The sequence below is a fragment of the Misgurnus anguillicaudatus genome, chromosome 21 (assembly GCF_027580225.2).
Source record: "Misgurnus anguillicaudatus chromosome 21, ASM2758022v2, whole genome shotgun sequence".
NCBI lineage: Eukaryota > Metazoa > Chordata > Actinopteri > Cypriniformes > Cobitidae > Misgurnus > Misgurnus anguillicaudatus.
In genome coordinates this window covers 38,145,584-38,161,241 of record NC_073357.2, presented here as the reverse complement: position 1 = coordinate 38,161,241, position 15,658 = coordinate 38,145,584, and the positions used below count along the sequence as shown (strand labels likewise).

Below are 15,658 nucleotides of genomic sequence, written 5' to 3'. Positions count from 1 at the left end.
CGCAGCTGCTAACTTAGTCGCAGTGTTAAGTTTCTATAGCAGAGGGCCTGTCATTTTGCAACAGGCTTCCCATTTGTAAAGGCTCATTATGCATGTAACGAACACAGCCGTGCGACTTAAATCGCATATCGATTGAAGAGCGAGTAGACTTGCAAAGTACTTTGAGCGAATGGAAATGTCTCAAGCTAATGCGCTAATCAGCAGTATAGCACACGTCCATGTTACCCACCTTCGAGATCGTCATATTAAACGTCTTGTAACGAAAACATTTTCAATTTTGGTCATTAAGGTGCTGTTTTTCACAAGGTCTGTCTTGCAAGACCACGTTTTAGATGTTTAAACCCCTTGCCCGCTGTTTTTAACACTGAGGCCTGTTGAATAGACGGCTGCTGCTGCTGTCACGTGAATCACTATCATTTGATAAGAGCTTACGACAGTCTGTATCATTTAATCATCCTATAATGGATGATTGTAAACCTGTGTATGGTATTAGGGAAATATCCCGACCTACTTAATAGATTAAATAGATGATGCATGTGTTGTATGATACAGTGGTAAACTAACCTTTGGACAGCATCTAGTGACATGTGATATGTTTGGTATAGAAATTTGTTCTGGCTGTGGGAGCCTTACAGGATAAAGCTTTTTAAGTTAAAAAGAAAGTGTAGGCTGATAAACGTGCTTTTGAACGAAATAGTTACTTGTAATGAGATTTTTGACATCTTCTTGTGTCTTTGTGTGCTATTCTTTTGTATAAAGCTTGATAGAGAACTATGACTTCAGCTTGACTTCAGGAAAAGTAGATGTGGGTTTTATCATAAATATGTTACTGGAATATATATTAACTTTAATGTTGGTAAGAATTCTTATTTACATTTTTAAAATGAATGCACAGTGCATTTCTTGGGCATAAAGGTAACCAGTCACAAGAAACAACTAGAAAAAAATAGTTAATGTTGTCTTAAACCGCAGCGCTTTGTTGCGTTCTCCATTTGCATTACATTAGGATACATTGCGTAAGGCCTTTGGCAGCACAGACTCTCTTTTTTAGATCAGTGTAGCTGTGTCCCAATTCGAAAGCTGTTTTTTTAGAAGGTCTTGGAAGTTCGCAGCCTCTAAAGTCCACAAAGAGAACTGAAATGAGATGGCCAAGGTTGCATCCCCTGCTGTTTTCTTCCACCACGCCTGTCATCGGGACGCAGCAGAGACGTTTCTGACTTGGTCAAATATGAAACTAGAATTTTTTTTATTTTGTTTTAGAAAAAAAGATGATGCGTTGATATAGATTGAACTAATCAACAGTGTATCAAATTAGCCAACCTTAGAAATATACAAAGTAAAATGCAACATACACAGTATTGCAGAAATAATATTAATACAAAACGTATTTTAGAATATTAAAACCGTGACGACTAACCTTTCTTTTCTTCTAAATACACACATTTATTTATAAGTTTTAAATGTTCATTTTACAATATCAAGCCGTTATATTCATTACAAGCGTGCAATGAATCTTGGGATAGCCTAGGCTGTGAAGGATCAATTCGTTCTATCCTTCGTAGGTTGAGGCAAGAAGGACACATTTTTGAGGCTACATTTTAAACATCCCTCAAATTGGGACGGCTTTACTAGCCTTCAGTCGCACCGCTGTGACGCAATCGGTCCAATTTTATAGTCACAGCCTTCAAATTGGGACAGAGATTTTTGTCTCCAAGGCTGGGTTGTCAAGGTGAAAACCAGCTCTAATTGGCCAAGTTTATATGATACACAAAACCGCTAATAAGCTTTTACGTCTTACTCAGTCTGGTTATAAGTAAACTTAAAAGTCTCCACTTATTGAAAATCTACACAGATGTTCATTAATAAAATGCTAGTCTAACCTTGTGATTGTTCTTTTCACAGGTTTACGGGAGCAACGTTTCAGAAAAGCAAGGCCACAGAGAGGGTAAGTAGTTCTCACTGTTGTGTGTTGATGTATAACAATTGACTACTTGTTTCGCAAGACCTCACGGTGTCGTGTGGAAGGGTAAAAGGTAGATATGCATGTCATTCCCAAATGACTGGAGCTCAGAGATACATGATTTGCCTAGAATCATCTAACTGGAAAGTCAACCAACTTGTTTGTGTTGTCACAGTTGAATGTATTTTCAGTTTTTATAAAGCTTCAGTGACTTATGAAGCCTACTGAGAAGTAGTTTTTGAAATAATTTTAAAAATGTAGTTTGAATAATTGAAAGCTGTATACAAGAACTTGTCAGAGCTGATCTATGCAAAATTGACTAGACAAGCCATAATGTTTCGAGCTATAATCAATGTCAAAACATGTTTTCTTTGACATTTGTTCATATTTTTAGTCAAGATTTTAAATAAGTTTTATTTTCTGGCGCAAAACTTTAAAGCATTTGGAAATTTCAGCACATTTATACTAAGTAAGTATTAATGGTGCAGTGTGTAATTTTTATAAGGATCTCTTGACAAAAATGCAAAATAATATACAAAACTATATTATCAGGGGTGTATAAAGAACTTTTTATAATGAACCGTTATGTTTTTATTACCTTAGAATAAGATGTTTTATCTACATGCACCGAGGGTCCCCCTCCTTGAAAGTCGCCATTTTGTGCCTCCATGTTTCTACAAAAGCCCTTAATGGACAAACTTTGTTTACTAAGTTGTCTCCAGCAATGACATGTTTTTTCAGGTGCCGGCTACCATAGCTTCTCTGTGAGTTTCAAAAGCAAGAGGTGAGCAGTGGACTGAGCCGTTGGTTGCAATTTGCAACCTCACCACTAGAAGCCGCTAAAATGTACACACTGCACCTTTAAGAATATTGCTTGCACTGTACTGATCCCTGAACTTAGTTTTTATCAGTTAGTATTCATGTTGTCAGAGAAATTGTATCAGGTGTACCTTAGGCTCTAGTCTATCGTGCAGAGTTTTCAATCGTATCCTCAGCATAATTTTTTGCTACCATACTGCCCTCTTTCTGGATATTGTACTGCTAAATAATATTGGCTTAGTAGTCAATTTAAGTTGATTATAAGCAGATACTCACACATGTAAAGGTCCAGATTATTTTGCACCACCATTGCTGTTAACCTACATGTCATAAGCCATTTGTTATTAGAGAGCTGCGTAAGGCATTAAATGAAAACAAACCGTTTTCTTGGGTACTCGGTCTTACGCACATTTGTACATTAATGCTGCTATGCTGGGATGGATTTTTGTCCTGCATGGTAACACCCTCATTATCTGCAACTGCAGGCTGGCAATGCCAGGGGGCTGTGTGCTCATATTTGAGTGTGTATTTGCATAAATACTAACTGCTTTTAAAAGAGTATTTGGCTGGTGAGTCTTAAGCATAAGCGCAGTTGTAAGCATGAGTTTGTGAGAGCACATCTCAACGTCAAGGGGGTTTCTGTCTCCATTACAGGGGGAAGGGATGTGTGTCATAGTGCAGGCTCTTTAAAGAAAGCCATCAATCATTCACAGCTTTACCTTTAAGAGACTCACGAGAGGACAAAAATACTCGTAGCATGTCCATGATGCTTATTTTGTACTTAAAATACTAATGCTTACAGGTAAACATAGGAGCTCTTTAATTTAGACTTGATGTCAAATTTCGTATTAGTATGTGTAAGTCTTGTATTCTGACAGTTGTTGTGTCGTGGCAGCTGTTAGTCTTAACAACGCTCAACAGGAGGGTGTTACCACATGGAGGTCAGCAGCACCTGTTGGGAACATTCTTGCTTATGCTTCTGCTAATGTGGCTAATGAGTGCCATTTAAATACCTAAATAATTATTTCCTATTTTTTTAAACATCTCAAACAATTAACATTGTAGTACTAATGTAACTTATTGTTCTGTTTTGTGTTACATAAAGTGATAATGACTGTGGGTAGTTTAGGCATAATAGATTTTTACCCTGCCTAAAATTTAAAGTTAAAATCAATATGAATATGTGATGCATTTTTAAAAGTGCAAATAGTGTATATTGTTTCACAACTGCTTGATGCAGAATAGCTGTAAAATAATGGGCCAGAGTCTTTTTGCAGTTTTAGATGTAGCATATGCGACCACAGGAAATGCTTCAGTTTAGGGCTGCAACGATTCATCGAGTTACTCGATTAACTCGATTAAAAAAATTCCTCGAGGCAAAAATTCTGCCTCGATGCCTCGTTAAATTCCTATGACGCGCACTACACGCGCCGAGATCTGAATCACACGGACCGGTGTTCAAGGTTCAGGAAGTACATCATAGCGCATGATACATTTTGAATTTAGTTTGCGCGATGGCGGAGAGGAAATATGTCCATAAACGGCAGAGAGAGAGAAAGTCTAAAGTTTGGGATCATTATTCTTATCATTACATTACATTCAGCATCTGAACCGAAAACATCCACTGCTGTTTCACCAAGCGTCTCTGAAACAAGGTAACGTAGCTTCCGCTGATTTTAATCCCATACTGTATTTGTAGCGATGTCGTTATGTGGTTTGACTAGATATGATGTTTAGCTTTGATATGTTTAAGTAGTAAACGTATTTACGTTCAATTGCAAGAGGGTATAGCTTAAAAAAGAACCCCTTCACACACGCATGCACCCTCGTCTCTCTCTCACGCGAGTCAGACCAATCACGCAATGCATCACATATGCTTAAACTTTTATGTAGCCACGCAACAATAATTTCAGCTGCATGCATTTGCTGTATACAGCGGGACGTGATGTTGTGATTTTTCGAACGGATTCTTAATCTAAAATGCACCGCAATGCAAGTGATGCAAACCAAATGCAGCGTTCTATTGAAAATGAATGTATGTATTTCTGCCGTAACAAAATGCAATGAAGCAACTGAACGTCTGACTGGGGTGTCACTCTTCCTCACGCACAGAACGCGTGCACACGCACACACACAGGTTGTTACCATAGCAAATAGGCTCACCCCAGAAATTATATATTATTTGTTAGAAGCCTAATGGTAAATGCTGCAGGTGTAGAAATGTACATAAACCAGATTTTACTTTGATGTCAGGGCTAGATTACAGCATGAAACCTGTTGTGCATATTAATAAATTAAAGTGCTTAATTGTTGGCACTGGCACTTATAAATGCTAAATGGGTAAAAATGGAAATAAATGGGCTTATTTTTTACAGCCAAATGCCAATACCTCTGTTTTGTTTTAGAAATAAAAGCCAAATGCTTCAACATTTTACAGCCACGTCATTATTGTTATACATTATTTGTTTTGGTTGTTTTAAAACACACACAAAAATTTTATCCGATTACTCGATTAATCGATCGATTCAGTGCTAGATTAATCGATTACAAAAAGAATCGATAGCTGCAGCCCTACTTCAGTTTAAGGCTAAATAAATGTATTTAACCTGATAAGGAACACTGTGCCGTACACGGTACACCCCCTCCCTTGCACGTGAGGCTGCATTACGTCATTGTAACTTTGAAGCATTAAATCTTCAAAATGTACGGTCATGCGGCACATCATTGTAAAGCTTAGACTTTCGGGATTCCATTAAGCGCATACACAAAGCAAAATATGATTTTTAGCAGTCATAAAACTGTAATCTAGTTATTAGTTACTTGAACCGGGTGCCGCCGATTTGGGATATTTACTTACATTCAAAATCTTCCCTTTATCCGCTTCGGTGAAATTGTCCAAAACAAATTGTTCATAGTCCAAGGAAATGGAATATCCAAGCCTTTTAATCAAAAACGATTTGTTCATCTCACAATCTTGACGTTTCTGACCGAATTGCGATATAAATAGTGTATACAATTAGTTCACTAACGGACATTCGTTCGAATCTCACTTTTCATTCACGATTTATAATGAATATATTCGGATGTCACGTTTATTGTGCAACTTCTGAGGAACAAATACGTCCCCTTGTGGAATTTCTGCCGTTCCATAAGGGGCTAAACCAGGTCCCTCTGTTTTAGCATACAAGCTTTCACTTTCTTTGTATCATTGTTACTGTCGTTTGAAACCTTGGATGTTACACATCATAGTTAGTGTCTTCAAACCCACAAACTTAGCCTTGCTTCCTGAGTTGACAGAAAATAAATAACTGCTGTTGATCTGAGGCCAATTCAGCTGTGGTGAGAGTTTCTCTGGTGTGACTGTGTAACAGTGGATTCTGCTGATAACTAGATTAATGTCAGTGTTACAAAGCCTGATAGACAGCTTTTGAATAAACAGGAAGTAACCACAGAACACACATTGTGACAATGTGGTGGATTATTTCAAAAGGCCATCCATGGAATTATAAATCGAAATTTCAGTTAAAACAGTGTTTCTTAAACTAGATGGGGGTGAGATGGTGCCATAGGCACGCAGTTTTATGACATTTTATAAAATACATTAATTTATTATAAATTCTGTGTAATTAAACTCCAGACAAATCTGACTAACCAACAGCACTACAATGTATCATTTAATATGTTTTGTTAAATTCAATTTCTAAGTTTAAGATTAGACGGCTTGTTGGAATGCTTGATTCTGATTGCCCAGTCGTGACATTTGCAGGTTTGTTATTCCCAAACAACCGCTCAAAACTAATATCACATGGTAACCTGTATGGCTGTGACGATACATCGCATTCCCCATTAAAAAGACCTGCCGGAAATCGATTCTGAATCACAAGGCTCCGATTCTGTGATCAGTAAGAAGTCCTTATCCATCTAAAATCACTATGAGTTTGAGTCGTTTATAATGTGAATTTAAAAAGCAACAATCGTCACACACAATCATTGAAAATATTTTTATTATCATGAAAATGCCTGCAACAATCTGAAGAACAGCGATATAAATATCCCTTTAGACATTTCCTGGAATAGCGTTTGTAATGCTGCTACTTCTGTGGCACAAATGGCATTTCTACACGAGAGCGCCCTCTGACTTTTGGATGTGGCGGCGTTTCACCGTAATTCATTCAAATTCATTAATTGAGAAAACGCGCATTTGCACGATTAATCGTCACAGCCCTAGTAACCTGTATGCTTTATGTATTACAGCATCGGACAGGTACAGTTTAATTTTACACAGAAATTTTAATGTCATCTTATAACATATATGCCATTATATTTACAAATTATGATTATACCAAATAGCATTTGTGATATTTGGACATCTTGTCTTATCTAAAAACCAAAAGTTTTTTGCGGAAGGAATGCATTCGTTAAAAATTAGCTAATAAAATATTTCAATTTAATGTTTCGTACCAAACTTATGAAGTAAATAGCTGTGTATTAAGCGAGATCATGTATAGGCAGCCCTTTTTTATCCCAAAATGAGCCTTTTCAAGCAACACCAAAAAGTTTTTTTACCTTAAAGGAATAGTCTACCCTTTTGCCACACCAAACCATGCCATCACCTCAACCCAGACGAATCAATACATCTCCATCCTTCCTCAATGCGTGCACTGCACTGTGTTAGCATTTAGCCTAGCCCCATTCATTCCTATGGTAACAAAAAAGTTTTATTTTGTGGCATCATACTTGCTGGTATAACTCCTCATGTAACAGTCTTTAAATAGGGAAAACACGGAAGTGTTTGGTGGCTTCCCTGTTTGGTACCATAGGAATGAATGGGTCTAGGCTAAATGCTAACACATTCACAACGCGCTGTACAGTGCACGCATTGAAAAAAGATAGATATGTAGTAATTCGTCTAAGTTGAGGTAATAACATAGTTTAATATGGCAAAAGGGTAGACTATTCCTTTAAAATAAAAAAGTTTCCAACTGTCGTTTCGCAGTCCTGTAGTTCGAGTGAAAACTACAAAAACTTGCTTTACGGCAGACCTACAATCCAATCAGAGCCAGCTATGCTGCAGTATTTATGACAGCTGTAATGGACAATTCCGCTTCTAACCTGTAGGGGGAGCAAAGAGCAAAAACTCTTTAGTGTTGCTTTAAAATTTTATGATTCCAACTAACCATGTTCATTTACATAAACCATGTGTTCTGTGTTGAGGAATATACTTTAAAATGGGCATCTTTACACCACAGACTACTTTGTTACCTACTGTTTATTTAAAGTAATGAATTTTTCTAGAGCCCGACCGATTTATCGTTTTGCCGATTTTATCGGCCGATATGAGCATGACGCAGATATATCTGTATCGCCGTATAAGCCGCAGATCTGCGCCGATATGAACGTTTGTTACAGAACACATTAAATGCATTTGAAAGATGTAAGTACTTGTTTGTCCAGCAGAGTGCGCCCTACTGGTTGCTAATGGTGACCCAGGTCACTCACTGTAGTGACACCATCCAATCCCCCACCCCCTTCACTTCAGTCAGTCTCTCAGTTCAGGTGGCATGGAAGCAGTCACGCAGTGTCTTCTTCACAACATTGTTACACCTGGTATTAAGACGCGCTTTGGTCGATTGGATTATAAATGGACAAGAGAGACGCATTCCCGTTTACATTTGGTGTTTTTAATCTGTCTCTTTGTCGACTTGCGAGTTAAAACGCAAGCGGGAGAAATGACGCGAGACAGAGAAATGACATGTTTAAACTACGCGCAGCCGTGCACTTATATATCACTATATGAGATTACTGCTGCTTGTGTTGTTAGTTAACATGCTAATTTCAGAGCAATTGATTCAATAAGCTCGCGCAACTCTACACCCTTGCTAAATAAAAGAGGCGGAGCGAAGACGCTTTAGTTTTATAAAAGTCTAAAGTTTGCACGGAACCCTGGGTTTGTGTTATAAAAACGTTGTGTACAACATTAAACATAGCGTACATTAGTATGTGCTCCGTCAAGCATTGTCTTCGTAACGGTGAGTGGCTAACAAATTTGTGAAGTACACAACTTACTGTAAAGCTAATAATCAATGACTTCATAAGTTTCTCTTTATAACGTTATTCTTGTCAAAACTGCAAATGATGCAAGTTTTATGTATTTTGTTCTCTTTGTGTTTTAAAGTTATTTATAATAAGTCAAGTTTACTGTTTAGTGCACTGATATCCGACTCATTTTGGATAATAAAGTTTATTGTTAACTTCTTGCCTATAGTACATATCTTTGTCACATCAATATAAGTGTTGGATCACCACATTTGTGAGTGATCACCACATTTGTGAGTGATCATTGCATTTAATTGTATTTATTCATAAACAGTATATTATGTTGAAGTATATAGTGTATTCTATGTCAGTACTGTAGTATAATATACTGCAGTATATAGGGCCCTATAAAATCCGTTTTATTTTTTCCCAAATTCCGTTTTATTTTTTCCCAAATTCCGTTTTCTCCGTTTTGATTTTTGCAAATTCCGTTTTATCCGTTTTAATTTTTGGCAATTACATTTTTTACCCTTTATTTTTATTTTAGTCATAAAAAGAGTGTGCCTTTAAGTAATCCTGTTATCCAGTTTCCCCGCCCAAATCATTTACATTTTAATCATTAACATTAATGACTATAAAGGATGCATTTACACACGCACGCACATACACACGCACGCGCGCACACACACAACTCAATTCAATGCATTGTTTAGTGTTGTTGCAGGAGGCTACAACAAGGTGTCAAAGCAGTGGTGCCTTCAGAAGTGCCTTAAACACATCGGTCCAGCGGAACGCGATCCATATTTTAAACACGATCACTTGAAATGCATATAACTTTACAAACATACACAGGGTTACTGATATGACTTAGGACAGCATGAGAGCGCAGCTCTTTGCACGTGCGAGCGAAAGAGAGACAGAGAGCGGCGCCATGATGCAGATGATTATATTTTAAATGCGAGGGATAGTTAGTTTGCCTCAGCTCGCTTGAAATGCATAAAACTGAACAAATACATGAGGATTTGTGTTCGCACTTCGGACAGATGCGTGAGCGCGTGCACGTGAGAGAGGTATAGTGAGACAGACGTGGATGAGAGAGTGCATGTATCTTTGCGCTCACCGTGAACAGAGTGTTGACAAAACTTCCAAAATAACAGTTCTCCGGTCACATAAAAGTCATGTGAGACCTGCTTGGAACTAAGTGCTTAGCGTCGAATTTCTTAATTTTTTCGCTGACGAAAGCAGAGTCGTGGAGAGCCGCTTCGCCATGGTTTCAGTGTTTTGGAGGGGGTCTGAAACGACGGGAGGGGGCGTGTCGCCCAGATTTACTTCCCGCGGTCTACGTTCGTCTCCCACACAAAAACATAATTTTATTCAAAATATGTAAAATTCCGCAAAATTCCGCGTTAATACTAGATTCCGTGTTAATTAGCCAATTCCGCGATTCCATCAAATTATAGGGCCCTAAGTATATGTGTACTGAACTATAATATACACATAAAGATATCGGCCGATATATCGTTATCGGTCTTTTTTACTCCCTAATATCTGTATCGGCATTGGCCCAAAAAAACGCATATCGGTCGGGCTCAAAATTTTTCTTGTAAGTGTTAAAAAGGGAGTTTGATGGTATTTCATGCATTCTGACTTGTTAACACAGTTTCAGAGTTGTAATCCTCATGCTAAACAATTGTAAAGTGTCTAAAAACACGGTTCCCATGGGTCCTTGAAATCCTTGAAAGTTTGTGAATCTGGAAAGAATTCAACATCCTGGGAAGTTTTTGAAAATATCCATACATAGATACAGGTCATTGAAAGTGCTTGAATCTATTTTATGCAAGAAGTTTTCTGGAAAAATTACCTGTCTTTGACGTTAAGCCTCACTATTGGTTGAATAACCCTAACCCCAGGAGGCGTCCCCAAAGTGTCACAGCAGTGATGCAGCGCAAGTTCCCTCGAAAGGGAACTGTAACAATGTATCTTAAAATGTAACACGATGTAACCTTGCTCTCACTAGAGAGCAAGAAATGTGTCCCCACATGTAGTCCTTGAATTTAAGGCTATTGGACCTGGAAAGTCCTTGAAAGGTCCTTGAATTTGAAGTTAACTAAGGTGTGGGAACCTTGTAAAAAGCAGTTGAGCTTGTGATAGGAGTATTTCTGGGCCGAACTCACGCCACCTGTTTCCTACAAGTTTCGTAAAGTTTTTTCAAACATGGGTGCCCCTTACAGGGCTCCAGACTGTGAAACTTTTTTCACTAGGAGCACAGTGGGCCCCAACTGAAAATTTTAGGGGCACACACCGTAAATCAACATGCTAACCAAATATTCACATTTCTACTCATTACCACTGTATTACTAATAAATACTTTCATGATAGATGCAGAAAGTACAATGTGCTGTTTCAAATTCAGTGTCACATCACAAAAAAAAGTAAAATTTACATGTGTGACTGGATGTAAAATTTAGTGGCACACTCTCAAATTTTGGTGGCAAAATGCCTTATGTACGTTTGTTGCTATCTCTCGAGTATTAATGGAGAGTTAATGCGCTGATGGGGACTTAATTCCATATTGATTTTTGAAAGCTAGTTTGTATCTTGGCAAATATGCTCTTGTATTTTTTAATGCTGTTGTGTCATTGACTGTACTAACACAGATGTACCCTCAAGACAAAATAAATAGGGCCACGCTGCCTTTGTCAAGTTGGCTGACTAGTCAAATTTACTGCTTTATTTTCACTATAATGATGGCATCACTTTCATTTTTGGCTGTGAAGTAGCCTTATGTTTTGGACAGCGAGTGAGCTGCTTGAATAGGCTGCAAGTTTATGACCCCTGGCATTCTGAAAGACTGAAACAGGGTGCTGCTCTAATCAGGGTTTAAAGAGTACAGGTACACGCTGTCATACAGGGAGGAAAATATTGGAAGCAAGTGCCCCACAAAATGACTAATGGGAAGTTTGGGAATCATCTACTAATGGCGCTTTTCCATTGCATAGTACCCCACGGTTTAGTTTAGTTTGGGTCGGGTCAGCTCACCTCACTTTTAAGGCGTGGTTAGCTTTTCCATTGAGTTTAGTATCACTTCGCAGTGGGAGGAATTATAGGCGTGTCGTTATATTTGCGCTGCATACGGCTGTGACATCATACAAGAGAGAGCGTCCTTGTACATTCCCATACATTTATTTATTTATCAGTCCGCCACAAAATTAAAATTGGCCACCACAAATAGAAGTTTACTTTGCACATCGCGTTTATAACCACCTCTGTCTCACATAACAGTTTCTGTTCAAACACCCGTGGCGTCTGTCGACGGCGCTCCGCTGAGCCTCAATGAAGTTGCATTAAAGCATAAATAATACTGACGTGCACGTCGCGAATGTGCCGTCACAAACTGCAAGTCTGGAAAAAACTTTTATGTGTTCCTGATTCACAACCTGTGGATGTTTTTAATCGCTAAAAGGGTGTTTGGAAACTTAAAACAGAGCACAGATGACAACATGTTTGCTCAAGACAGCGCAAGCTAGCAGCAAGCTCAAGCTAAAGCTAATATTTTACATAATAGGATGACGGCGCCGATGACGATTCTCTCAGACCAATCAGTGAACTACAGTGTTTACGCGTCACGTTTGGTATCAGCTCGGGTCGCTTGGAACCCCAACCGAGGTGGTACGAAAAAAAGTATCGGGTACTACGAAGTGATCCCAATGGAAAAGCTCCCAAAAGTAAGCTGACCCGACCCAAACCAAACCAAACCGTGGGGTACCATGCAACGGAAAAGCGCCATATGAGTCTCCGTTCTGAGAGTGATGTCAGCTGCATAGCTTTTCCAGATTCCTCTGTAAAACTCCATTTGTCCATTGTGCTGTCTGTCTGTGCTAGTGTTCGAGAGACAGGAGTGAGTTTGTTGTTAGATGAACTGTTCTGACCATATGCTCTACCCCCCCACCCTTTACCCCAAAGGCCTTTAACACTGCCTTACATAGACAAACCATGAATAAGCCATACAGTCACTCAGCAGCTATGAAAACATGGCATGGCCTGTGATCTTTTTGGAACATTCTCACTCTTCTTTCAGGGTCAGAAGTCACTCCGCATGATATTTAGGATTATCATGACATTATAAATTGGCTACCAAGACTTTACTGCCAGAGGATCTCTTTGAGGAATAAATATGTACTTCCTGAAATGGATCTTCTGGCAGTCAAGTTGATAAAATAGGGCCCGACATGTTGTAAAAGAATTCATGTTTTCTCAGTTGTTCAGTACACATCTGTCTGAGTCTGTCTGTCGACCCCTGTATCTTGACTTTAAACCATCATTGGGTTTTTAAAAATATAGCATTACATGGTATCAGTACTATAAACACTGTTATGATCTTACCATACCAAAGCTAGTTACATGCGCTATAAATCTGATATTTAAAGATTTTGTGGACTCCAAAGACATATTATTAAAAAAATCTTACTCCGAGATTGTGGGACGGTAAAACTCTGGACTTGCGCAAGCTTAGGATACGAAGTGGAAATTCATTCAATCTAAAACTAGGTTTGTTTAACCTTGTTCCTATAGACAAATTTATTTTTATTATTCCACCCACCACCACTTTGCTGTATTTCTGTTGTCTTAGCTATCAAAATTGTCCCTCTGTTAACTCAGGAAAGACAGGTAAAATGACCTGGCTTTCACTATTATTGTCTGTCTGTGGTGTACAATGATGATTCCATCCAGTGACTGTTCTCCATTTTCTTAAATGCTCCATATCTGTTAGGGATGCACGATATATCGGCCGACATATCGTTATCGGCCGATAACTGCTTATTTTTAATATTATCGGTTATCGGTCTGATAGCAAAATTAGGCCGCTAAATGAAAGCCGATAAATGATGGATTATTTTGGTTTGTTGAACCACTTCACTTGCTCATTGCTGGCCATGTGAAGTTTTGATTGGTGCTTTCTGTGACATAGCACGAAGATGACACATGTTGCGGGCTTAAGAAGAGTATGCTAGTCTAGCGCAAAGACAAGATGTCTGCGGTCTGGGAGTTTTTCATTGTGAAAATAATGAGTATTTATCGGCCTATATATATCGGTTATCGCCCCCCCAAATATAAAGAGTTATCGGTATCGGCCAAAATTTCCATATCGGTGCATCCCTAATATCTGTGTTATCTGTCTGCATGCAATTTTGTTACATGCGGTTTTCATGCTGTCTATCCCGTCAGAAGTCGTCTCTCTTGTTCTTTTCTTTTTCCTTTCCAGTGTTTGTTTTCCTGTATGTATGTGTCTGATGTTTGTGTCCTGTAATGTTTGGTGTGTTTCTGTAGTGTTTGACAAAGACACTGGATGGATAGCATCGACGCCGAAACCCTCTACCTGACCACAGCGCAGCACGGGCAACCTCAATGCGAGCTTTCCCTTCCTGCTGTGGAAGTACCTGCCCTTGGCGGGTAAGAACTCATGCATTTCACCATTTGTTTTACACCAGAGATGTAAGGATGGCCTGCACCAACATGCATTATCATAAAGAAAAGGGAAGCTTAACTTTTTTAGCCTGGAGTAAGAAGACATTCCATCAGTCTCTCACTTGCAGTAAGCAAGGCAACAGATTTGCGTGGCCAACAGTTATCACATGGTCATTTTGAACTAAAATGTTCAATGTCAAATTTCTCTATCAGATTTTTCCTTTAGGAAGGATGTTCTTAGACATTATATATGCTGTGTGATATAACATACTGATTAATTTAGAAAATATTCCAAGTTAGTTTAGGAATTTTTAACACCGCTAATGACACATAACTTTCCAACAAGACCAAAAAAATTTGAGCTTGCCTGTGGCTTGTTTTGTTTATCACCTATATAACGACCCATGTCGCATGACCCCAAACAGCCCACATCCCCTCCCTTCCGCTCGCTCTCTATGTTGGAATGGTGCACCATCCGTGGCCTACCGCCGGAACCTGATTGTGTCCTGGGGGGAGCTTCAGATCAGGGATTACCAAAGTGCTGCCTGTCCCCATTCATTCCTGTTGCTCACTCACGCTTATCAGCATCAATCTGACACTTTATTTATCTGACACTGCACTCGGTTCTGCTTTGCTAAGAGAAAAACTCACAAAAAGTCCCCTGTCATCAGCACTTTTCTTTGTGGGTGCAGGGGTGCAGCTTTTAGTAGCCTGTTGGGCCTGTCCTAATCCTCAGTCCCTGCCCAGTGACCAGAGCTACGGCCTGTGTTTGTCATCTGGCTTTGCGCCGAGCCTCATCGTTGTCCCTCTTTGCTCCGTTCATTTGCGTTTTGTATCCGATCCGATCTGTTTCAATGTCACTTCTTACAAGTTCTGAACCTTAAGAGGCATTTAACTTGACGGATAGTAGCTGTGCCTATTTAAGTGTGACAAGGTCTTTTTAGTGGATTTTTTTTATTTCTTATGAAGAAAATGGCTTCCTTTAAGCTGGATTTTCTTCCAGAGATGATGGTGGAGCATTGCACTTTGAATTCCAGTCCAATGTGAGTATAGATTAAATCTGGGATTAATTTGCGCTTTAAGTATTGCACGTTTAAACCACTATAAACAGAATCTTATATATGTAGGAGCTAGGGTGTGCAAGTAATAGTTTTAGGTTTTTGATTTTGAATGCAGGCCTTATCAGCTGCATAATCGCGTCTTTCTCATTTGCACTCGCATCGGTCTAAAGTCAGAATGCTTAGTAGTAATCCTATTTATGTTTGTAAAGTTTTATGCATTTCAAGCGAGTTAAGGCAAAACTATCCCTTGCGTTTAAGTACTGAACTGATGTGCTGATGCAAGATTCATCAGAAAATTCCCACAAGTTGGATCTGC

General features: G+C 38.9%; 1 protein-coding gene across 15 annotated transcripts in view; it reads left to right on the top strand.

Annotated features, from left to right (window-relative positions):
• Nucleotides 1-15,658, top strand: part of celf1 (cugbp, Elav-like family member 1) — a 32,045-nt gene that overhangs the window by 543 nt on the left and 15,844 nt on the right. For 14 of the 15 annotated variants that reach the window (XM_055206213.2, XM_055206210.2, XM_055206227.2 and 11 more), the window contains exons 2-3: nt 1,903-1,945; nt 14,144-14,266. In XM_055206213.2, coding sequence (XP_055062188.1) covers nt 14,163-14,266 — 104 coding nt within the window. In that variant the 5' untranslated portion in view covers nt 1,903-1,945; nt 14,144-14,162. The remainder of the gene's footprint in view (nt 1-1,902; nt 1,946-14,143; nt 14,267-15,658) is intronic. The other variant, XM_055206246.2, reaches the window with a different exon arrangement.